Source organism: Oryctolagus cuniculus, chromosome 16, assembly GCF_051225735.1.
Source record: "Oryctolagus cuniculus isolate XC-2025 breed Fujian yellow rabbit chromosome 16, ASM5122573v1, whole genome shotgun sequence".
Classification (NCBI taxonomy): Eukaryota; Metazoa; Chordata; class Mammalia; order Lagomorpha; family Leporidae; genus Oryctolagus; species Oryctolagus cuniculus.
Window position 1 is genome coordinate 9,701,476 of NC_142882.1, and position 26,078 is coordinate 9,727,553.

General features: G+C 41.3%; 1 protein-coding gene across 1 annotated transcript; it reads left to right on the top strand.

Annotated features, from left to right (window-relative positions):
- LOC149121463 (vomeronasal type-2 receptor 116-like) lies at nt 1-24,829 on the top strand. The gene is made up of 5 exons (XM_089315514.1): nt 1-162; nt 2,456-3,226; nt 5,171-5,431; nt 6,822-6,945; nt 23,916-24,829. Exons 1-5 carry the CDS (start codon nt 1-3, stop codon nt 24,827-24,829), a joined length of 2,232 nt encoding a protein of 743 aa, XP_089171640.1.
- The last annotated feature ends 1,249 nt before the right edge of the window (nt 24,830-26,078 follow it).

A 26,078-nucleotide genomic window follows, 5' to 3' on the forward strand; every position in this document is an offset into this window, starting at 1 on the left:
ATGGCTCAGATGGACCTAGCTGAAGAGGAGAAAGTTCTAAAATTTGGGACAACTGATGAGTCAGGTGGTATTCAGCCTACTCCAGAAATTACTGAAAACAGAAATGCTTGCTCCTGGGTGTTGTCCTTAGGTTGGGACACATCGAGGAAAGGGTTCCTGAAGGTGAGTGTGAGAACAGACATGGTTGATTTCAGAGGAGTTCAAGGGCCATTCCACAATCTTCTAGAGCACTTGGAACTTCACTCACACCTCCTCCTTTTGCCAGAGCTGAGGCACCACTGAGTGGAAACCTGAGTCTGATCATTGCTGCTTCAGGGCGGGGCTGTGTTGTTGCTCCAAATTCCATAGTCTCACCCTTCTCCCTGATGCTGCTCCTCTCTTTAGGTGGCTGTGGAAGAACTACCAATATGTGCTGGCCTTCCGCTTTGCCATCCAGGAGATCAATAAAAACCCCCAGCTACTCCCCAACCTGACCCTCGGTTTCAAATTCTACAATGCCTTTGCCAGTGAACAGTACACCTTATTGAGCATAGTGTATTGGTTGTTTGGGGCCACTATGCCTTTACCTAACTACACTTGCCATACACAAGGCAGACATGTTGCCATCATTGCTGGAACCACATCAGCATTGTCTGTTGAATTTGGAACGCTTTTGGAGCTCTACAAAACCCCACAGGTAATGAGTTGTGAATCTGGAGAACAATAGTTGAATCTCCTCCAACACTATTCTCTCACCTCTGAAGAAAGGGAAATGGGGCATCTCCCTGTGGTCTAAGACTGACCCCATGGGAATTCCTGGGGTGATTAATAGTGGAGGGAGAAGAAACAAAAGGAATTAGCAGGGAATGCTGAGAGCCTCCCCCCAGATGACTGTCTAGGGCCTGTGTATCCATCCCCCACCAGCTGGAGACATTGGCAAATACAGCTCCATACTGCATCAGAAATGTCCACAGCACACAGAGGTATCCTGTCCTAGTGCAGCACTGTCTTGGGAGGGATCCAGAGACCAAGCAATATTAGATGTTAAGATATGAAGTCCTGCTCATATGGTTTCTGTTTGGGGAAATCTGATGGCTATGTGAGTTCCAAAGATTTCCAAGGCAGGTTTTTAAGATGATTGATTTATTTGAAAGCACAGAGGGATTGGGAAAGTTACAACCACCACCCCGACATGGAGTGGGAGAGAGGGAGGGGAAGGGAGAGAGAGAATGGGAGAGAGAGAGCTTCTATTCACAGGTTTACTCCATAAATGCCCACAATAGCCATATATGAGTCAGGTAGAAGCCAGGAGCTAGGAACTGAATGCAGATCTCCCACTTAAGTGGCTATGGTCAAGCACTTGTGTCATGTTCTGCTGCCTTTTCAGGCATGTTTGCAGGAAGGTGGATAAGAAGTGGTGTAGCCAAGCCTTGAACTGGATGGAGTTCTGAAATGGGATGCTGGTGTTACAAGTTGGAACTTAACTCATCTGACCCAAACTGGCTACACCCAGAATGTTGAGGCTCAATTCAAGTTAGACTGGAATTCACCTATTTCCTGTGCCCAATCATCCCTTTTTCACAGGCACACAAATCGATTTCTTTGCAGCATTCCTAGTGATAATTGTGCTTACTAGTCCTCATGTCTTGCTGTTTTTATTTGAGGGCCAGGGAAATACACACATAGACACACACACACACAAACACAGACAGACACAGAATTCCCATCCGCTGGTTCACTCACCAATACTTCCCATGATGTTGGACTTAATCTGCCACAGCAGAAGCATAGAGCCAGGAATGAAACCCCATATGAATGTAATAAATCAAATTACTTGAGCTATAATTATTGTCTCCCAGAGTCTGCACTAGCAACTTAGATATACTTCACCAGTGACCTGCTACACAAGCAAAAATCAGGACATGTATATGCCAAACAGGCCACCTGGTGATCAGAGGATTCTGGTTTGGAAAAATTATTTTGCCCCAAATCAAAGAAGGTTGGTGATTGTATCCTTGGAGACAACGCAGGATTCCTGTGGTAATCAGTGCACTCCAGATACAAAGAGATCAACACAGTAGAGATTTCTGTCTCAGAGTTATCTACAATGGTGGCTGCTGGAGGAGGTGGCTCTGCTCCACCAGTCATCCTGGGAAAGGATGGGGAAAGACCACTGGCTGGGTGAAGTAGCATCCAAAGTTCCTTCTTCTCAGTCCCCACTGCAGCACAGGAAGAGCATACAGAAACTGACAGATTTTCTTTAAATGTACATTTATTAACCTAAAGCAATGGACATGTGAAGCATGGTCTTCTCTGTGGCCAAGATAGCAGGATTTGTCCATTCCTGCCATGCACTTTGTCTTTACTCAGTAGCATACTGCAGAAGGAATCCCTTGTTTAGAATTTTTTTCACTCGCTTCTAAGAGTGAGAACCCAAATCCCACAAAAGTTTGATTGTGTTTTTCTTTGCTTTTAGCTCACCTATGGCCCTTTTGATCCCATGCTAAATGATAAGGACCAGTTTCCCTCACTCTATCAGATGGCCAGCAGTGACAGCTCTTTGGGCCATGGAATGATCTCCTTGTTGCTGCATTTTGGCTGGACTTGGGTGGCGCTCTTTGTGTCTGATGACATGAAGGGAGAGCAGTTCCTTCAGTACTTTGAAGCAGCGATGCTCAAGAAAGGAATCTGTGTGGCCTTTACAGTTAAGCTCCCTGTCACAAAGAAGTTGTATGCGGGTAGTGATCTCACTTTCATGAGTAGCATCAGAGTTTCATCTGCAAATGTGCATATACTCTGTGGTGATGTAAGAGGTCTCATCAGTGTGGACATTTCAATGCAGTCATTTTTAACCATGGGGAAAGTGTGGATCATGACATCAAAGTGGGATCTTGTCATTTCTGAGACAAACCACATTCTGCACTCTTTGCATGGAGGCTTCTCTTTTTCACCCCACAAGGAAGAAATCCCTGGCCTCAAACTTTTTGTCAAGACGGCAAAGCCTTCTCACTACCCAGAAGACTTTTACTTCAGTAAATTATGGCTTTTTCATCTGGACTGCTCACTTGCAGGATCATTTTGTGGACATATTGGAACCTGCTCACCAAATACTTCCTTAGAGTTTCTTCCAGGACACATTGACCTGTTGACCATATCTGACTCCAGCTATTTAGTCTACAGTGCTGTCTACACAGTGGCCCACGTCCTCCATAAAATGATTTTGGAGAAAGTAGAAATGAGATCCTTAGCAGAAACATCCCAGCCCATGATTCTTCCCTGGCAGGTAAACCTCCCCTGGAACAGAACAGACACTACCCACTTGATGGAATCTAGAGATGTTTTTTTTTTTTTATCTTTTATTTAATGAATATAAATTTCCAAAGTACGACTCATGTGTTACAATGGCTTCCCCCCCCATACCGTCCCTCCCACCAACAACCCTCCCCTTTCCCACTCCCTCTCCCCTTCCATTCACATCAAGATTCATTTTCGATTATCTTAATATACAGAAGATCAGCTTAGTATACCTTAAGTAAGTATTTCAACAGTTTGCTCCCACACAGAAACATAAAGTGAAAAATAATAGATGATTTTTTTTAAATGATGATGAAATCAGATCAGACCTATTGTCATGTTTAATCCCAGTGAGAGTCAAGTTGGGAATTGATAATTTCTTTCTTTTTTTTTTTTTTTGACAGAAGATCAGTTTAGTGTACATTAAGTAAAGATTTCAATCGTTTGCACCCCCATAGAAACACAAAGTGAAATATACTGTTTGAGTACTCGTTATAGCATTAAGCCTCAGTGTACAGCACGTTAAGGATAGAGATCCCACATGAGGAGTAAGTGCACAGTGACTCCTGTTGTTGACTTTACCAATTGACACTCCTGTTTATGGCATCAGTAATCTCCCTATGCACCAGTTATGAGTTTCCAAGGCTATGGAAGCCCCTTGAGTTCTCCGACTCTTATCTTGTTTAGACACGGTCATAGTCAAAGTGGAGGTTCTCTCCTCCCTTCAGAGAAAGGCACCTCCCTCTTTGAAGACCTGTTCTTTCCACTGGGATCTCACTCACAGAGAGTCCTGCGGCCAGTGCACCACACTAATCTGAAGGCAGGAGCCAAGTGCTCCTGGTCTCCCATGTGGGTGCAGGGCCCAATCACTCATACCATCCTCCACTGTACTCCCGGGCCACAGCTGAAAGCTGGACTGGAAGAGGGGCTACCGGGACAGAATCCAGTGCCCTGACCGGGACCAGAACCTGGTGTGCTGGCGCCACAAGGTGGAGGATTAGCCTATTGAACTGTGGCGCCGGCCGAGCATTTTATTTTTATTTGTGATTAGATTCACACTTTAGAAAAGTAGACAGAATTCTTCCACAGAAATAACTATGGATTATTTGGAAATCTTCTACAAATTATTTAAGAATTAAATGATAGCTATTTAAATATAAAAACTTAGTTTTATCCTGCAGCAGGTGTGTTGTACCCAGAATGTCAAGGGTTAACATATACTATCAGTAACCTCAGGACCATCAGTATATTTGTTTTTGGCCTTACAGTCCTACCTGGAATGTCAAAGATAATCACACTTACCATAAAAAGTGACCCAAAATATTTAGAGAAAAAACACTCATGTATTATTTCAAGCTCTGTTAAGATATAAATGCATATATCTACGTATCATTGCATATATAGAAGACATGCACACATTTTTATAAATATGGATCTCAGTGCTAAGAGGGGTCTTGAGTCATTTCATGGAAAATGTATATGATGAAATTAGCATACATAGATATCTAATTTTTCAATCAAAATAACTGATATTTCATTCTGTTTTTGAACCTCATGAAGACCCTGTGTATGCACATAACTGTGACATATCACAACTGTCAAGGTATTTAAAAGACCAACCATGTTGTACTCAATTGGTTATATTAGGGTTAGCTTCCATAAAGCCCCACCTAAACCTTCTGGCTGCAGCAGAGCCTTGCAATAGTTCCCCTCTGAACCCCACAAACTACAATTTTTCTGACTGGATACAACCATTCTACTTTTATATTTGGGGGGCGGGGAACAAATGTTCTCTTCACTAGAAGTTGTTGACCATCCAAAGAATTAAACCTCGAACATAGAGAGGAGGGTAGAAAATGCTTGTTCAGTGCATATACATCTCCCTCTAATTTGAAAGGTCTCCCTGTTTCCACTGATTCCTGTTCTCCAGCTTCACCCAATCCTGAGGAAAATCCAGTTTACAAACCGTGCTGGAGATGATGTGTCTTTCCATGAAACAAGACACCATGTGGTACATTATGATATTCAGAACATTGTAAATTTTCCTGCTGGATTTCGGTTGCTGGTTAAAATTGGAGAATTTTCCTCTAAGAGTCCACATGACCAAGATTTGCTGATCAATGAAGACATTATAGAATGGCCTGTTGGATTCAAAAAGGTGCATTTTCTTTTTATATTGGGTAACTACTACAGAGAGATCTGAGTAGAGCCTTGGGAGATTAAGTGTGAAGTGACCATGTGATTCCCATTTCCCATCTTGGCACTTAACTGATGGTGTTCCTTACACATATCCTGAGCTAACACCTATCAGAAGAGCATGAGTGCATAGCCTTACCTTTTCAGTTTTGTCATAATTATTGGTGTAGCAGTTGAGTTAAAACTAGACAAAGTTAATGAATAGAGGCAGAGACCCAAGCATAGATATACAGATCTTTAACATATCTCTGTATATAATCTCAACTTTTTAATCTCATAAGTCACAGTCTTTCTTTTTTTTTTAATTTTTTATTTCAATGGCAGAGTTAGAGAGAGGAGAGAAGTGAGGGGAGATATCTTCTGTCTGCTGGTTTATTCCACCAATGGACAACAGGCAGGGCTGTACAGGTCCAAAGTCAGGAGCCAGGAGTTGCTTGTGGGTCACTCATGTGGGTCAGGGGTCCAAACACTTGGTCCATTCTCTGCTGCTTTCCAAGGCATGTTAGCAGGGAGGTGGATTGGAAGTGGAGCAGCTGGGAATAGAAATGGTGCCCATATGGGATGCTGGTACAGCAGGAGGTGATTTAATGTGCTACACCACAAGACTGGCCCCCCTTGTTTTATATGTATATATATATGTATATATATATATATTTAACAGGCAGAGTGGACAGTGAGAGAGAGAGATAGAGAAAGTCTTCCTTTGCCGTTGGTTCACCCTCCAATGGCCACCGTGGCCAGTGCACCGCGCTGATCTGAAGGCAGGAGCCAGGTGCTTTTCCTGGTCTCCCATGGGGTGCAGGGCCCAAGCACTTGGGCCATCCTCCACTGTACTCCCTGGCCACAGCACAGAGCTGGCCTGGAAGAGGGGCAACCAGGACAGAATCCGGCGCCCTGACCGGGACTAGAACCCAGTGTGCTGGCACCACTAGGCAGAGGATTAGCCTATTGAGCTGCAGCGCCAGCCCTGCCCTTGTTATATTTTCATGCATGATAAGTAGAAATACATAATGGGTTGACTTATTCATCTTCTTGCAGATACTATTCCCATATTCCTTTAGAACATAGAATAATGCATTTTATAGATTTTAGATAAAGTGACTTGATATGCATGACAAATGCCCAAGGGATCTAACTGATACTATATGAAATAAAACTGAGCAGGTATTTTTGTAATACTTGATAAAGAAACGATGAGGTGGGAATGATGATCATAGAAACCTGCATTAAATGTCATAGTCATGGCCTTCACTTGAAGGTCAGTGTTATGCTGTAAGGAGGGAAGTATTGACACCCATTATAATGGCTGATAATGTGGAAAACCATGATCAATGCTTTTCTTTTTCCTTCAGACTCCTCAATCTGTGTGTAGCCAGAGCTGTGGTCCAGGATTTCGGAAAATGTCACAGGAAGGAAGACCTGTCTGTTGCTATACTTGTGTTTTTTGTCCAGAGAGAGATGTTTCCAATCAGACAGGTAGAAAATACAGAATTTCAGATTGACAGCTTTACTGTCCTAATTATTTCTCAATAAAAAAGAAACCAAAGAGATTTGCAGTGACTTCATACTGCACCACGGTTCTCAATGCCAGCTTATTCTCATTCATTCAGTATATCCATGCATGATTATTACTGCTACTTCTTTATGTGTAAGCTGTTGTCTAGTGATATTCCTTCTAAAATATATCTGAAAGTGCTAGGTAAGACAGTATTCTTCTCTGATTTGCAGGTCGAACACACTATATTCTTTTTTTTAAAATTTTTGACATGCAGAGTGGACAGTGAGAGAGAGAGACAGAGAGAAAAGTCTTCCTTTGCCGCTGGTTCACCCTCCAGTGGCTGCCACGGCCGGCGCGCTGTGGCCGGCGCACCACGCTGATCCGATGGTAGGAGTCAGATACTTATCCTGGTCTCCCATAGGGTGCAGGGCCCAAGTACTTGGGCCATCCTCCACTGCACTCCTTGGCCACAGCAGAGAGCTGGCCTGGAAGAGGGGCAACCGGGACAGAATCCGGCACCCAACTGGGACTAGAACCTGGTGTGCCGGCGCTGCAAGGCAGATGATTAGCCTAGTGTGCCATGGCGCCAGCCGAACACATTATATTCTAAGACATATGAGATGTGTAATCACCTAGGCTTCCTGTTGGTGCCTAGAAGTCTTGAAACGAATACATTTTTATACACACATGATAAGCACAAAGCTATTGCACATATTTCATTATATAATTATTGCATTCCTTTTTTTTAAACTTTTATTTAATGAATATAAATTTCCAAAGTACAGCTTATGGATTACAATGGCTCCCCCCATAACTTCCCTCCCATCTGCAACCCCCTTTCCTTCTCCCTCCCCACTTCCATTCACATCAAGATTCATTTTCCATTGTCTTTATATACAGAAGAGCAGCTTAGCATATATTAAGTAAAGATTTCAACAGTTTGCACCCACATAGAAACACAAAGTGAAAAATACTGTTTGAGTACTAGTTATAGCAGTAAATCACAATGTACAGCACATTAAGGACAGAGATCCTACATGAGGAGTAAATGCACAGTGACTCCTGTTGTTGACTTAACAAATTGACACTGTTGTTTATGGCATCAGTAATCACCCTAGGCTCTTGTCATGAGTTGCCAAGGCTATGGAAGCCTTTTGAGTTCGGCGACTCTTATCTTATTTAGACAAGGTCATAGTCAAAGTGGAAGTTCTCTCCTCCCTTCAGAGAAAGGTACCTCCTTCTTTGATGACCTGTTCTTTTCACTGGGATCTCACTTGCGGAGATCTTTCATTTAGTTGTGTTTTTTTTTTTTTTGCCAGAGTGTTTTGGCTTTCCATGCATGTAATACCCTCATCAGCTTTACAGCCAGATCCGAGTGCCTTAAAGGCTGATTCTGAGGCCAGAGTGGGGTTTTGGATATCTGCCATTCTATGGGTCTGCTGTGTATCTCACTTCCCATGTTGGATCATTCTCTCCCTTTTTTATTCTATTAGCTAGTATTTGCAGATACTAGTCTTGTTTATGTGCTCCCTTTGGCTCTTAGTCCTATCATTATGATCAATTGTGCACAGAAATTGATCACCGGGTCTAGTGAGATGGCATTGGTACATGCCACCTTGATGGGGTTGATTTGGAATCCCCTGGTATGTTTCTAACTCTACCGTTTGAGGTAAGTCAGCTTGAGCATGGCCCGAATTGCACATCTCTTCCCTCTCTTATTCCCACTCTTATATTTGACATCTATCACATTTCAGTTAAGTTTCAACACTTGAAAATAACTGTGTATTGATTACCATATTCAACCAAAAGTATTAAGTAGAACAAAAGAAAATACTAAGAGGGATTACGTATTAAGTTGTTCATCAACAGTCAGGGTGAGGGCTGATCAGGTCACCGTTTCTCATAGTGTCCATTTCACTTCAGGAGGTTTCCTTTTTGGTGCTCAGTTAGTTGTCACCGATCAGGGAGAATGTATGGTATTTGTCCCTTTGGGACTGGCTTATTTCACTCAGCATAATGCCTTCCAAATTCCAAACAGGGATCACTTTTCAATTAAAATTTAAACACCCAAGAATAATTGTGTGTTAATTACAGAGTTCAACCAATAGTACTGGAACAAAAAAATACTAAAATGGATAAAGTATTACATTGTATATGAACAGTCAGGACAAGAGCTGATCAGGTCACTGTTTCTCATAGTGTCCATTTCACTTCAACAAGTTTCCCCTTTGGTGCTCAGTTGTCGCTGATCAGGGAGAACATATGATATTTGTCTCTTTGGGACTGGCTTAATTCACTCAGCATGATGTTTTCCAAATTCCTCCATCTTGTTGCAAATGACCAGATTTCATTGTTCTTGACTGCTGTATAGTATTCTATAGAGTACATGTCCCATAATTTCTTTATCCAGTCTACTGTTGATGGGCATTTGGGTTGGTTCCAGGTCTTAGCTATTGTGAATTGAGCTGCAATAAACATTAATGTGCAGACAGCTTGTTTGTTTGCCAATTTCATTTCCTTTGGGTAAATTCCAAGGAGTGGGATTGCTGGGTTGAATGGTAGGGTTATCTTCAGGTTTCTGAGGAATCTCCAGACCGACTTCCATAGTGGCTTAACCAGTTTGCAATCTCACCAAAAGTGGGTTAGAATCCCTTTTTCCCCACATCCTCTCCAGCATCTATTTTTGGTAGATTTCTGAATGTGAGCCATTCTAACCGGGGTGAGGTGAAACCTCATTGTGGTTTTGATTTGCATTTCCCTGATTGCTAGTGATCTTGAACATTTTTTCATGTGCCTGTTGGCCATTTGGACTTCCTCTTTTGAAAAATGTCTATTGAGGTCCTTGGCCCATCTCTTAAGTGGGTTGTTTGTTTTGTTTTTGTGGAGTTTCTTGATTTCTTTGTAGATTCTGGTTATCAACCCTTTATCAGTTGCATAGTTTGCAAATAGTTTTTCCCATTCTGTCAGTTGTCTCTTCACTCTCCTGACTGTTCCGTTTGCAGTACAGAAACTTCTCAATTTGATGCAATCCCAAATGTTAATTTTGGTTTTGACTGCCTGTGCTTCTGGGGTGTTTTCCAAGAAGTCTTTGCCGGTACCTATATCTTGCAGGGTTTTTCCAATGCTCTCTAGTAATTTGATGGTGTTGGGTCATAGATTTAAGTCTTTATTCCATGTTGAGGGAATTTTTGTGTAAGGTGAAAAGTAGGGGTCTTGCTTCATGATTCTGCATGTGGAAATCCAGTTTTCCTAGCAGCATTTATTGAATAGACTGTCCTTACTCCAGGGATTGGTTTAGGATCCTTGATCAAATATAAGTTGGCTATAGATGTTTGGATTGATTTCTGGTGTTTCAATTCTGTTCCATTGGTCTATCCATCTGTTTCTGTACCAGTACCATGCTGTTTTGATAACAACTGCCCTGTAGTATGTCCTGAAATCTGGTATTATGATGCCTCCAGCTTTGTTTTTGTTGTACAAGATTGCTTTAGCTATTCGAGGTCTCCTGTGCCTCCATATGAATTTCAGCATCATTTTTCCAGATCTGAGAAGAAGGTCTCCAGTATCATGATTGGTATCGCATTGAATCTGTAAATTGGTGTTGGGAGAATGGACATTTTGATGATATTGATTCTTCCAATCCATGAGCATGGAAGATTTTTCCATTTTTTGGTATCCTTTTCTATTTCTTTCTTTAAGATTTTGTAATTCTCATCATAGAGATCTTTAACATCCTTGGTTAAGTTTATTCGAAGGTATTTGATTGTTTTTGTAGCTATTGTGAATGGGATTGATCGTACAAGTTCTTTCTCTGCAATGGTATTGCCTGTATATACAAAGGCTGTTGATTTTTGTGCATTGATTTTATACCCTGCTACTTTTCCAAATCTTCTATGAGTTCCAATAGTCTCTTAGTAGAGTTCTTTGGGTCCCCTAAATAATGAATCATATCATCTGCAAAGAGGGATTGTTTGAGTTCTTCCTTCCCAATTTGTATCCCTTTAATTTCTTCTTCTTGCCTAATAGCTCTGGCTATAACTTCCAGAACTATATTAAATAGCATTAGTGAGAGTGGGCATCCCTGCCTGGTGCCAGATCTCAGTGGAAATGCTTCTAACTTTTCCCCATTCAATATGATGTTGGCCGTGGGTTTTTCATAAATTGCTTTGATTGTATTGAGGAATGTTCCTTCCATACCTAGTTTGCTTAGAGTTTTCATCATGAACGGGTGTTGTATTTTATCAAATGCTTTCTCGGCATCTATTAAGATAATCATATGGTTTTTCTTCTGCTGTCTGTCAATGTGGTGTATCATTCAGGAGCATGTTGTTTAATCTCCATGAATTTGCATATGCTCTAGGGATTCCTGAGTTGCTAATTTCCAACTTCATTTCTTTATGGCCCGAGAAGCCTCATGGTATGATTCTTTTTTTTTTTTAACTTTTATTTAATGAATATACGTTTCCAAAGTACGAATAATGGATTACTATGGCTTCCCCCCCATACCGTCCCTCCCACCCACAACCCTCCCCTTTCCCACTCCCTCTCCCCTTCCATTCACATCAAGATTCATTTTCGATTATCTTAATATACAGAAGATCAGCTTAGTATACATTAAGTAAGGATTTCAACAGTTTGCTCCCACACAGAAACATAAAGTGAAAAATAATAGATGATTTTTTTTAATGATGATGAAATCAGATCAGACCTATTGTCATGTTTAATCCCAGTGAGAGTCAAGTTGGGAGTTGATAGTTTCTGTTCTTTTCTTTTCTTTTTTTTTTTTTTTACAGAAGATCAGTTTAGTATGCATTAAGTAAAGATTTCAACAGTTTGCACCCCCACAGAAACACAAAGTGAAATATATTATTTGAGTACTCGTTATAGCATTAAATCTCAATGCACAGCACATTAAGGACAGAGATCCTACATGAGGAGTAAGTGCACAGTGACTCCTGTTGTTGACTTTACCAATTGACACTCCTGTCTATGGCATCAGTAATCTCCCTATGCTCCAGTCATGAGTTTCCAAGGCTATGGAAGCCCCTTGAGTTCTCCGACTCTTATCTTGTTTAGACAAGGTCATAGTCAAAGTGGAGGTTCTCTCCTCCCTTCAGAGAAAGGTACCTCCTTCTTTGAAGACCTGTTCTTTCCACTGAGATCTCACTCACAGAGATCTTTTGCCAGAGTGTCTTGGCTTTCCATGCCTGAAATACTCTCATGGGCTTTTCAGCCAGATCTGAATGCCTTTAGGGCTAATTCTGACGCCAGAGTGCTATTTAGGGCATCTGCCATTCTATAAGTCTGCTGAGTATCTCACTTCCCATGTTGGATCACTCTCCCCTTTATTTATTCTATCGGTTAGTGTTAGCAGGTACTAGACTTGCTTATGTGCTCCCTTTGACTCTTAGTCCTTTCATTATGATCAATTGTGAACTGAAATTGATCACTTGGACTAGTGAGATGGCATTGGTACATGCCACCTTGATGGGATTAAATTGGAGTCCCCTGGTATGTTTCTAACTCTACCATTTGGGGCAAGTCAGCTTGAGCATGTCCCAAATTATATATATCTTCCCTCTCTTATTCCTACTCTTATGTTTAAAAGGGATCACATTTCAGTTAAATTTCAACACTTAAGAATAACTGTGTATTAATTACAGAATTAAATCAGTCATATTAAGTAGAACAGACAAAAAAACTACTAAGAGGGATAATGTATTAAGTTGTTCATTAACAGTCAGGGCTATGCTGATCAAGTCACCGTTTCCCATAGTGTCCCTTTCACTTCAACAAGTTTCCTTTTTGGTGTTCAGTCAGTTGTCACCGATCAGGGAGAACATATGGTATTTGTCCCTTTGGGACTGGCTTATTTCACTCAGCATGATGTGTTCCAGATTCCTCCATTTTGTTGCAAATGACTGGATTTCGTTGTTTCTTACTGCAGTATAGTATTCTAAAGAGTACATATCCCATAATTTCTTTATCCAGTCTACCATTGATGGGCATTTAGGTTGGTTCCAGGTCTTGGCTATTGTGAATTGTGCTGCAATAAACATTAGGGTGCAGACCGCTTTTTTGTTTGCCAATTTAAATTCCTTTGGGTAAATTCCAAGGAGTGGGATGGCTGGGTCGAACGGTAGGGTTATCTTCAGGTTTCTGAGGAATCTCCAGACTGATTTCCATAGTGGCTTGACCAGTTTGCATTCCCACCAACAGTGGGTTAGTGTCCCTTTTTCCCCACATCCTCGCCAGCATCTGTTTTTGGTAGATTTCTGAATGTGAGCCATTCTAACCGGGGTGAGGTGGAACCTCATTGTGGTTTTGATTTGCATTTCTCTGATTGCTAATGACCTTGAACATTTTTTCATGTGCCTGTTGGCCATTTGGATTTCCTCTTTTGAAAAATGTCTATTGAGGTCCTTGGCCCATCTCTTAATTGGGTTGTTGGTTTTGTTTTTGTGGAGTTTCTTGATCTCTTTGTAGATTCTGGTTATTAACCCTTTATCTGTTGCATAGTTTGCGAATATTTTTTCCCATTGCATTGGTTGTCTCTTCACTCTCCTGACTGTTTCTTTTGCAGTACAGAAACTTCTCAATTTGATGCAATCCCAATAGTTAATTTTGGCTTTGACTGCCTGTGCCTCCCGGGTCTTTTCCAGAAACTCTTTGCCTGTGCCAATATCTTGAAGGGTTTCTCCAATGTTCTCTAGTAACTTGATGGTGTCAGGTCGTAGATTTAGGTCTTTAATCCATGTTGAGTGGATTTTTGTGTAAGGTGTAAGGTAGGGGTCTTGCTTCATGATTCTGCACGTGGAAATCCAATTTTCCCAGCACCATTTATTGAATAGACTGTCCTTGCTCAAGGAATTAGTTTTAGATCCTTGATCAAATATAAGTTGGCTGTAGATGTTTGGATTGATTTCTGGTATTTCAATTCTGTTCCATTGGTCTATCCTTCTGTTTCTGTACCAGTACCATGCTGTTTTGATTACAACTGCCCTGTAGTATGTCCTGAAATCTGGTATTGTGATGCCTCCGGCTTTGTTTTTGTTGTACAAGATTGCTTTAGCTATTCGAGGTCTCTTGTGCCTCCATATAAATTTCAGCACCAATTTTTCCTGATCTGAGAAGAAGGTCTTCGGTATCTTGATTGGTATTGCATTGAATCTATAAATTGCTTTTGGGAGAATGGACATTTTGATGATATTGATTCTTCCAATCCATGAGCATGGAAGATTTTTCCATTTCTTGGTATCCTCTTCTATTTCTTTCTTTAAGGTTTTGTAATTTTCATCGTAGAGATCTTTAACGTCCTTGGTTAAGTTTATTCCAAGGTATTTGATTGTTTTTGTAGCTATTGTGAATGGGATTGATCTTAGAAGTTCTTCCTCAGCCATGGCATTGTCTGTGTATACAAAGGCTGTTGATTTTTGTGCATTGATTTTATACCCTGCTACTTTGCCAAACTCTTCTATGAGTTCCAATAGTCTCTTGGTAGAGTTCTTTGGGTCCCCTAAATAAAGAATCATGTCATCTGCAAAAAGGGATAGTTTGAGTTCTTCCTTCCCAATTTGTATCCCTTTAATTTCTTTTTCTTGCCTAATAGCTCTGGCTAGAACCTCCAGAACTATATTGAATAGCAGTGGTGAGAGTGGACATCCCTGCCTGGTGCCAGATCTCAGTGGAAATGCTTCCAACTTTTCCCCATTCAATAGGATGTTGGCTGTGGGTTTTTCATAGATTGCTTTGATTGTATTGAGGAATGTTCCTTCCAAACCCAGTTTGCTTAGAGTTTTCATCATGAACGGGTGTTGTATTTTATCAAATGCTTTCTCAGCATCTATTGAGAGAATCATATGGTTTTTCTTCTGCAGTCTGTTAATGTGGTGTATCACATTGATTGTCTTGCGCACATTAAACCATCCCTGCATACCAGGGATAAATCCCACTTGGTCTGGGTGGATGATCTTTCTGATGTGTTGTTGCATTCTATTGGCGAGAATTTTATTGAGGATTTTTGCATCTATGTTCATCAGGGATATTGGTCTGTAATTCTCTTTCAGTGCTGCATCTTTTCCCGGCTTAGGAATTAAGGTGATGCTGGCTTCATAGAAAGAATTTGGGAGGATTCCCTCTTCTTCGATTGTTCTGAATAGTTTGAGAAGAATTGGAGTTAGTTCTTCTTTAAATGTCTGGTAGAATTCAGCAGTGAATCCATCTGGTCCTGGGCTTTTCTTTGTTGGGAGGGCCTTTATTACTGTTTCAATTTCTGTCTCAGTTATTGGTCTGTTTAGGTTTTCGATGTCTTCCTGGTTCAATTTAGGTAGGTTGCATGTGTCCAGGAATCTATCCATTTCTGATAGGTTTCCCTGTTTGCTGGCATACAAGTCCTTGTAGTAATTTCTGATGATTCTTTTTATTTCTGTGGTGTCTGTTGTTACATTTCCTTTTTCATCTCTGATTTTATTGATTTGGGTCTTTTCTCTTCTTTTTTTAGTTAGTTGGGCCAATGGGGTGTCAATTTTGTTTATTTTTTCAAAAAACCAGCTCCTCGTTTGGCTGATTTTTTGTAATGTTTTTCTTGATTCAATCCTGTTGATTTCTTCTCTGATTTTAATGATTTCTCTTCTCCTACTAGATTTGGGTCTGGTTTGCTGTAAGTTTTCTAGATCCTTGAGGTGAATAGAAAGCTCATCTATTTGGTGCCTTTCCAATTTCTTGATGTAGGCACCTATTGATATAAACTTTCCTCTTAACACTGCTTTTGCTGCGTCCCATAAGTTTTGGTATGTTGTGCTGTTATCCTCATTTACTTCCAGAAAGTTTTTGATTTCTCTTTTGATTTCTTCTATGACCCATTGTTCATTCAGGAGCATGTTGTTCAATCTCCATGTGTTTGCGTATGCTCTAGGGATTCCTGAGTTGTTCATTTCCAACTTCATTCCTTTATGGTCTGAGAAGCTGCATGGTATGATTCTAATTCTTTTGAATTTGCTGAGACTTGCTTTATGGCCTAGTATGTGGTCAATCCTAGAGAAGGTTCCATGTACTGCTGAGAAGAATGTATAATCTTTAGCTGTAGGATTGAAAGTTCTGTATATATCTGTTAGATCCATTTGGGCTATAGTGTCGTTTAAATCTACTGTATCCTTGTTGATCTTCTGTCCTATTGATCTGTCTATTTCTGAGAGTGGAGTATTGAAGTCCCCCAGTACTATTGTATTGGGGTCTAAGTCTCCCTTTAAGTCCGTTAACAAATCTTTTAGATAAACCGGTGCCCTGTAGTTAGGTGCATATACATTGATAATTGTTATATCTTCCTGTTGAATTGATCCCTTAATCATTATGTAGTGTCCCTCTTTGTCTCTCTTAATGGTTTTTGTGGTAAAGTTTATGGTGTCTGATATTAAGATGGCTACGCCTGCTCTTTTTTCATTTCTGTTGGCATGGTATATCTTTTTCCAGCCTTTCACTTTCAGTCTGTATGGATCTTTGTTGGAAAGATGTGTTTCTTGTAAGCAGCAAATAGATGGGTTTTGTTTTTTAACCCAATCAGCCAAACGGTGTCTTTTAACTGGACAGTTCAGGCCATTCATGTTCAATGTGACTAATGATAAGTGGTAACTTTGCCCTGCCATTTGCCAAAGATAAGTTCTAATATATGCTTTGAATTCCCTGTGATCTTTTGCTGTGAGCTTTCCTTCCTTGGTTTCCTTCCTTTACCTTCTTTCATATTGATGACCGTGTTTCTTTGTTTCTGTGTGTAACACATCTTTAAGCATCTTTTGCAGGGCTGGACGTGTGGCAACAAATTCTTTCAATTTCTGTTTGTTATGAAAAGTCTTTATTTCACCTTCATTCACAAATGATAGCTTTGCAGGATATAATATTCTGGGCTGGCAGTTGTTCTCTCTTAGTACCTGGGCTATATCTTGCCATTCCCTCCTAGCTTGTAGAGTTTCTGATGAGAAGTCAGCTGTGAGTCTGATTGGAGATCCTCTGAGAGTAATCTGACGTTTCTCTCTTGCACATTTTAGGATCTTTTCTTTCTGTTTCACTGTGGAGAGTTTAATTACAACGTGCCGTGGTGAGGGTCTCTTTTGGTCGTGTTTATTAGGGGTTCTGTGAGCTTCCTGTACTAGGATTTCTCTGTCCTTCTCCAAACCTGGGAAATTTTCTGCTAATATCTCACTAAAAAGGCCTTCTAATCCTTTCTCCCTCTCCATGCCTTCAGGAACTCCTAGAACCCGAATGTTGGGTTTTTTAATAGTATCCTGAAGATTCCCGACAATATGTTTTAGATTCCTAATTTCCTCTTCTTTTCTTTGGTCTGACTGTATCCTTTCCTGTTCTCTGTCTTCTAAGTCCGATATTCTCTCTTCTGCTTCTCCCATTCTGTTTGTAAGGCTCTCTATTGTGTTTTTCATTTGATCTATTGAATTCTTCACTTCAGTCACTATCCCAGTTTCCTGTTGTACTAGTTGTTTCGTTTCATTTTGATTCCTCCTTAATATTTCATTTTCACGAGAGAGATTTTCTATCTTGTCCATTAAGGATTTCTGTAGTTCAAGAATTTGTTTTTGAGAACTTCTTAATGTTCTTATCAATTTTTTGAGATCTGCTTCTTGCATTTCTTCTATGTCATCATCCTCATAATCTTGAATTGGGGTGTCTTTTTCATTTGAGGGCTTCATGGTGACTTCCTTGTTTTTATTACCTTGGTTTTTGTGTTTGTTATTTGTCATATTGGAGCTATTTGGTTTCTTCACTGTGGTGCTTTTTCTTGTTATACTATGACTCTAGATTAAGTGGACTATCTGTTTTTGATGGAGCCTTAGGGCTTGAGATGGGTGTGGCCTGAGAGCTCTGTTTGGTGTGCCAAAGGTGACACTCCCAGGTTAGGCGTGGTAAACCTCTCTCTCTCTCTCTCTCTCTCTCTCTCTTTTTTTTTTTGATTCAACAGGGAAGTTATTCTGCACAGCTGAACAAAGTTGGAGGTAGTTAGCAGGCAAATGATATACCCACAGGAGCCAGAGATCAGAAGCTCTTTCCCAAGGACCACACAGGGAATCTGTTCGGCCCTTAGAGTGGGCTCAAATTCTCCTTCAGTCTCCCACTGGGTTGCCAAAGTTACGGAATTGTAGCGTCTCTGGAGAGTGCTCACGTGAATTCCGTGAGTTCTCTCCCCCACCGTCTCTTTTTTCACAGTCTCAGTTCAGTAGCACCATAAATTTACTAAGTCCTAATCTCCTGTTAATTCGCCCCACCCAGAGTCAGGTTTTTCTGCTAGGCTCAGGGCCGGTGCAGACCTGAGGTCGCTCTGCTTATGACGTATGTCCAAGATGGCGCCTGCTCTTTGTCTTGCTCGCCCTTGAGAGGTGAGCGGAGAGAGAGAAACCCGTGTCCGTACCAGTCACCTTTTTTTTTTTCCCTCTCTCTCTCTTCCAGTTAGCTTGGTGAAGTCCCCCCCACCCCGGGGGTCGTTCCCTCTAGTCTCCTCTCTCCGCTTGCCTGCCGGTGTCTCGGGTTATTGAGGTTCGGCTCACCTCGCGTTCCAGCGCTGGTGTGTTGAGTCTGCCGCTGATGTCCCGAACTGTGGGCTCCCACGCTCTCCACGCAGGTCTGCTCCCCTTCCAGCGCCGATGTGTGGACTCGGAGCCCTGGACTTCCCAAGTCTCCCCGCTGTTGCACTCCCCTTCGAGCACTTGCGTGCAGACCCTGCAGCTTGCGCAGCTCAGTCCCGCGGCTCGGCTTCCGTGGCTCAGTCCCGCGGCTCGGTCCTGAGGTTCGGCTTTCGCGCGTGGTGGGCGACCTTGTTCTCCCAGTAGGTCCTCCGATTCACGCCCACTGGATCCAGAAGAGTTTTGTCTGCAATATTTTCCTGGTTCTTTTTTCTGAGGCTACCGTAACTCCCCTTTTATTAAACTAAATTTTCCCGGACTATCGGTGCGCGCCCTCACTATTCCGCCATCTTGGCTCCGCCCATGATTCTAATTCTTTTGAATTTGCTGAGACTTGCTTTATGGCCTAGTATGTGGTCAATCCTAGAGAAGGTTCCATGTACTGCTGAGAGAAATGTAAATGCTTTCTGTGTAGGATGAAAAGTTCTGTAGATATCTATTAGATCCATTTGGGCTTTAGTGTCATTTAAATCTATTGTGTCCTTGTTGATCTTCTGTCCTGTTGATGTGTCTATTTCTGAGATTGAGGTATTGAAGTCCCCCAGTACTATTGTATTGGGGTCTAAGTCTCCCCTTAAATCCCTTAAGAAATCTTTGAAATAAACCAGTGCCCTGTAATTAGGTGCATATACATTGATAATCATTATATCTTCCTGTTGAATTGATCCCTTAATCATTATATAGTGCCCCTCTTTGTCTCTCCTAACAGTTTTTGTGGTAAAGTTTATGTTGTTCGATATTAAGATGGCTATGCCCACTCTTTTTTCATTTCTGTTGGCATGGTATATCTTTTTCCAGCCTTTCACTTTCAGTCTGTATGGATCTTTATTGGAAAGATGTCTTTCTTGTAAGCAGCAAATAGATGGGTTTTGTTCCTTTACCCAATCAGCCACTTGGTGTCTTTTAACTAGACAGTTCAGTCCATTCACGTTCAATGTGACTATTGATAAGTAGTAGCTTTGCCCTGCCAATTGCCAAAGATATTTTCTGATATATGTTTTGAACTTCCTGTGATCTTTTGCTGTGAGATTTCCTTCATTTACCTTCTTTCAAATTGATGACCATGTTTCTGTGTTTCTGTGTGTAACAAGTCTTTAAGCATCTTTTGCAGGGCTGGATGAGTGGCCACAAAGTCTTTCAATTTCTCTTTATTGTGTAAGGTCTTTATTTCACCTTCATTCACAAATGAGAGCTTACCAGGATATAATATTCATGGCTGGCACTTTTCCTCTCTTAGTACCTGGGCTATATCTTGCCATTCCCTCCTAGCTTGAAGGGTTTCTGATGAGAAGTCAGCTGTGAGTCTGATTGGAGATCCTCTGAGAGTAATCTGACATTTCTCTCTTGCACATTTTAGGATCTTTTCTTTCTGTTTCACTGTGGTGAGTTTGATTACAACGTGTCGTGGTGAGGATCTCTTTTGGTCACGTTTATTAGGGGTTCTGTGAGCTTTCTGTACTAGGATGTCTCTGTCCTTCTCCAAACCTGGGAAATTTTCTGCTAATATCTCACTAAGAAGGCCTTCTAATCCTTTCTCCCTCTCCATGCCTTCAGGAACTCCTAGAACCTGAATGTTGGGTTTTTGAATAGCATCCTGAAAATTCCCGACAATATTTTTTAGATTTCTACTTTCCTCTCCTTTTCTTTGGTTTGACTGTATATTTTTCTGTGCTCTTTTTCTAAGTCTGATATTCTCTCTTCTGTTTCACCCATTCTGTTTTTGAGGCTCTACTAGTTTTTTCATTTCATTTTGATTCCTCCTTAATATTTCATTTTCATGAGAGAGATTTTCTATCTTGTCCATTAAGGATTTCTGTAGTTCGTGAATTTGTTTTTGAGAACTTCTTAATGTTCTTATCAATTTTTTGAGATCCCCTCTTGCATTTCTTCTATCTCATCATCTTCATAATCTTGAATTGGGGTGTCTATTTCATTTGGGGTTGTCATAGTGTCTTCCTTGTTTTTGTTACCTCGGCTTTTGCCTTTGTCATATTGGAGATATTCTTTTTTTTTCTCTATATACTGTGACTCTAGATTAAGAGGACTGTCTGCTTTTGATGGTCCTTAGAGGCTGTGAAGGGTGTGGCCACAGAGCTCTGGTTCTACAGGGTTAAGGGTGTGCCAAAGGTGATTCACCCTGATTGTTCTCTTGCCCTCTCTCTCTCTCTCTTTTGACTCAGTTGGGAAGTAATTCCACACAGCTGAGGGGAATTGAGAGTAGTTGATGTATGAAATGTGGCCCCAGTGGCTATTCATTTGCTTACCAGAGTCAGGTTTTTCTGCTTGGCTAATGAGGCACACCCACTTTGCATATGCAAAATGGTACGCACCACTTTACTTTCGTAAAATGGCGCCTGCCCTTTGTCTTGCTCGGCTTTGTAAGGTGAGTGGAGAGAGAGGCTAAATGTCCATGCCAGTTCCCCTTATTTATTTGATTTTTTTCTCTCCTCCAGCCATCCTGGTGAACTTTCCCCAATGGGGTTTCAGGCCTCGTTCTCTGCAGGGTCTTTCTGGCTTTCCCCACCAATGTCTCAGGTTACCCAGAGGTTTTTTTTTCTCACCTCCCCTTCCCGTGCTGGCATGAAGACTCTGCAGCTTCGGCAGGTTCGGCGGGTTCAGCGGGTCCGGCGGGTCTGGTGGCTCCAGCAGCTCCTGTAGCTTGGCTTCCATGCAGTGGGCGACCTTGCTCTCCCTGTAGGTCCTCAGAGTCACAGCCACTAGATCTGGAAGAGTTCCCTCTGCAGTTTTTCCCTGATCCTTTTCCTGAGGCTACCGTAACTCCACTTTTATTAAACTATCTTTTCCCGGACTATCGGTGTGCGCCCTCACTATTCCGCCATCTTGCAGTCTTATTTCTGTGCATTCCTTTTAATACTGTATCTTTAATATTATATGTGAGACTAAGGATGACTAATTAAAACCACAACACTTTCTCTCAGGTCTATGGAATTTATTAAGAGAAATGTTCCAAGTGATATATGATTACCACAACCTAATTAAGCACACAATTTAGTATCCCTATAAAAACTTTTGAACAAGACAAGAAATTACCTTTCAAAATTATGAATCAAAATGCATGTACTGAGAAGTATAAAAATATACTAGGTCTCAATAAGAACTATTTCCATTGTTCACAATATTAAGAGATAGACCTTGGAGTCATTTGATTCAATTATGTTATCAGTAGCAACCATTTGGTTTCAATCTTTCCCAAGAGGAAATTTATATTGTTAGTCATTAGAAAGGTAAAGAAACAATGACTTAACTTATCCATAATGGGTTTGGGAATACCCACTAATGTATAAAAAAAATGAAAAATGAATGAACATACACTTGAAGCCCATTGTGCAGCAGCATTTGCTTGTGTGCCCTCAGAATGTCTCTGAGATCACACCTCTTGAATATATGAAGAATGAGTATCTCCAGATAAAAATTGCCAGGGAGAATTATTTTAAAATGTTTCTGAATATTTTATGATTGAATAAGTACCACCTGCAAAAATTGTATAATACCTTTATGATAAAGGTAGCCAAATCAATACCATTTTCTGTATTTAACTGAAATGTCATTGAAGCAGAGAAATACCCATTCATTGACCTCTATTTAGGACTTCTTTCTTGTGTAATGGCACAAGAGTTTTTTCATGAGGGACAATGTGGTGTGCAGAGCTCAAAGTATTCCATTCCTTCCATGAGGCAGAAGGGTAACACGCCCTTATTTCAGGTGAAATTGGAAAGTTTCAAAAACCTAATTTCTCCTTGAAAATTTTGTTGAAAATATCAGTTATACCCAAATGACTTATAATAAAGTCAAACTCCTCCATAAAATCCAAATGTTTTTGATTTGATAAAATATATTTCAACCTTTGCATTGAATAACTGACAAAAATTGTCCCAGAGTTATGAAAATATAAAACAAGGAGAGACTTTTTTTTTTTACCAGATATCAAATAGTATACAATGAAGAAATGCTAGATATTGATTGTTGTAAGGATTTCATAGGCATTTTGCATTTTTATTTCTCTGCAAGAGAAGGTAAGCTCTAAAGCTGATTATCCTAGGCAAATGTTCTAAGCCATGATGATGCAGGATTGAGCATGAGAAAGACTGGAGACAGCAGGGGGAGGAATTCAGAAGAATGCAAATGGACATCACTGTGCCACAGGATGAGCCACCCTAACCACTCATTTGCTAAAGATGCCATTTGAAATAGTTTGTTCCCATTTGTAGATGAGAATTCTCCCTGGGTCCGGAATGTAGAAACTTGCTCTGGTGTGGCCTCATATTTTTAAGAAAACTTTTATTTAATAAATACAAATTTTGAAAGTACAATTTTTGGATTATAGCGGTTTCCCCCCCATAACTACCACCCCATGCACAAACAATCCCATCTCCTACTCTTCCATCCCATTCTTCATTGATTCATTTTTAATTATCTTTATATGCAGAAGATCAGTTTAGTATAAACTAACTAAAGATTTCAACAGATTGCACCCACACAGACATACAAATTATAAAGTACTGTTTGAAGACTAATTTTACCATTAATTATCATAGTACAACACATTAGGACAGAGATCCTACGTGGGGAGTAAGTGCACAGTGACTCCTGTTGTTGATTTAATAATTGACACTCTTATTTATAATGTCAGTGATCAACTGAGGCTCTTGTCATGAGCAGCCAAGGCTATGGAAGCCTCTTGAGTTCACAAACTCTGACCTTATTTAGACAAGGTCATAGTCATAATGGAAATGCCTCCCTTCAGAGAAAGATACCTCCTTTGATGGCCTGTTCTTTCTGCTGGGATCTCACTCACAGAGATATTTCATTTAGGTCATTTTTTTACCACAGTGTCTTGGCTTTCCATGCCTGAGAAACTCTCATGGGCTTTTTATTCAGATTGGAATGCCTTAAGGAATGAATCTGAGGCCAGAGTGCTTTTTATGGCATTTGCCATTCTATGAGTCTGCTGTGTATCCCACTTCTAATGTTGGATCATTCTCTCCTGTTTAATGCTATCAATTATTATTCGCAGACAATGGTCTTATTTATGTGTTCCCTTTGATATTTAATGCTATCTTTATGATCAATTTTGAAGTTAAACTGATCACTTTAACTGGTAAGATGGCATGGTTATCTGGGTGTGGCCTCATATTACATCAGAGTATTTTATACTCAAAGTGGCATTGCAAAGTAACCATTTTTCCCAACAGGGAAAATGTCAGAATTTCAGCAATGGAAACTCAGCCTTTCTTCTTCCACAGATGCAGAACAGTGTATCCAGTGTGCAGAGCATGAGTATCCGAACATGGAGAGAAGTCACTGCCTCCCCAAGCTAATGACCTTCTTAGCCTTTGAGGATGCCCTGGGGATGGCTCTGGTTTGCATGGCTCTGTGCTTCTCTGTAACCACAGCTGCAGTTTTGGGAGTCTTTGTGAAGCACCGAGACACTCCCATCGTCAAGGCCAATAACCGGTCTCTCAGCTACATCCTGCTCATCGCCCTCCTCCTGTGCTTCCTGTGCTCCTTACTCTTCATTGGCCGTCCCAACACAGCCACCTGCCTCCTCCGACAAATAACATTTGGTCTTGTGTTCACAGTGGCTATTTCTGCTGTGCTGGCCAAGACCATCACTGTGATTCTGGCTTTCAAGGTTATGAAACCTGGAAGAACAATGAGGCGATTGCTTGTATCCGGAGCTTCTAACTTCATCATTCCCATCTGTTCCTTGATCCAACTAGCTCTATGTGGCATCTGGTTGGGCATCTCTCCTCCCTTTATTGAGTTAGATGCATATGCTGAGCCTGACCACATCATCCTGGTGTGCAACAAGGGCTCAGTCACTGCCTTCTACTGTGTCCTGGGCTACCTGGGTTCCTTGGCCCTAGCGAGCTTCACTGTAGCTTTCCTAGCCAGGAATCTGCCTGACACTTTCAATGAAGCCAAGTTCCTGACGTTCAGCATGCTGGTGTTCTGCAGTGTCTGGGTGACCTCCCTGCCTGTCTACCACAGCACCAAGGGGAAGGTCATGGTGGCCGTGGAGGTCTTCTCCATCTTGGCCTCCAGTGCGGGACTCCTGGGGTGCATTTTTGCCCCCAAGTGCTACATTATTCTTATAAGGCCTGAAAAGAATTCTCTGAAAGGCTTAAAGAAAAGAGCAAGTTCTAAGGGATTCTAATATTTTTCTGCTTGTTTTGTTGTCACATTTTCAGAGTTTGGTGCCAAAACCAAACTGATATAACATCCCATATATATAAAATAACTAAAATCAACTTTTCCTTTGAAAATGACTTCTAGGTAAGACACTTAGCCTAGCAGATTACATGGGATCAGTTTCTGGCTCTGACACCTGGCCTGTACTTTTGACTCTTGGGGACCCTGGAAGGAAGTGGTGATGGATTATGGAACTTGGTTCTGTCCACGCATATGAGAATCCTGGTTTGACTCCCCATTTTGGGTCTAGCCACAGCCTAAGTATAGGCATTTGGGGTGTAGAAGCATGAGGTATAGAATGAGAGGTGTCTATGCCTCAGTAGTCACTAATGTTCTGGCAGCCAATATCATACTGAATGGAGGGAAGCTGAAAGCATTTCCCCTCAGATCTTGAACACAATAGGCATGTCTACTTTCAACATTCTTATTCAGTACACAACTTGAAGTGTTGGCAGGAGCAATTAGGGAGGAGGAAGAAGTAAAGGGCATCAAAATTGGAAAGGAGGGGGCCAGCACAGTGGCATAGCAGGTAAAGCCACCCCCTGCAGTACTGGCATTCCCATATGGCACTGGTTTGAGATCTGGCTGCTCCTCTTTCTATCCAGCTCTCTGCTATCGCCTGGGAAAGCAGTGGAAGATGGCCTAAGTTGTTGGGCCCTTGCACCCATGTGGGAGACTTGGAAGAATCTCCTGGCTCCTGGCTTCAGATTGGTGTAGCTCTGGTCATTGATGCCATTTGGGGAGTGAACCAGCGGGTGGAAGATCTTTCTCTTTCTGACTCTCCTTCTTTCTTTGTGTGACTCTGACTTTAAAATAAATAAATAAATCTTGGGGCCGGTGCTGTGGCTCAGTAGGTTAACACCCTGGCCTGAAGTGCTAGCATCCCATATGGGCACCTGTTTGAGTCCCAGCTATTCTACTCCCTATCCAGCTCTCTGCTATGGACTGAAAAAGCAGAAGTCCTTGGGCCCCTGCACCCACATGGGAGACCCAGAAGAAGATCCTGGCTCCTGGCTTTATATAGACACAACTCTGGCCATTGTGGCCAACTGGGGCGTGAACCATCGAGTGGAAGACCCCCTCACCCCCACCCCTCCTCTCTCTGTGTAACTCTAACTTTCAAATAAATTAAATACATCTTTAAAATGAATGAATGAATGAATGAATGAATCTTTAAAAAAATTGGAAAGGAGGAGGTCAAACCATGTGTTTGC

Coding starts and splice junctions, on each gene's coding strand:
- LOC149121463 (XM_089315514.1), top strand. CDS start 1: ATGGCTCAGATGGACCTAGCTGAAGAGGAGAAAGTTCTAAAATTTGGG. Junction 163..2,455: donor CGAGGAAAGGGTTCCTGAAG/GTGAGTGTGAGA, acceptor CTTTGCTTTTAG/CTCACCTATGGCCCTTTTGA. Junction 5,432..6,821: donor GGCCTGTTGGATTCAAAAAG/GTGCATTTTCTT, acceptor TTTTTCCTTCAG/ACTCCTCAATCTGTGTGTAG.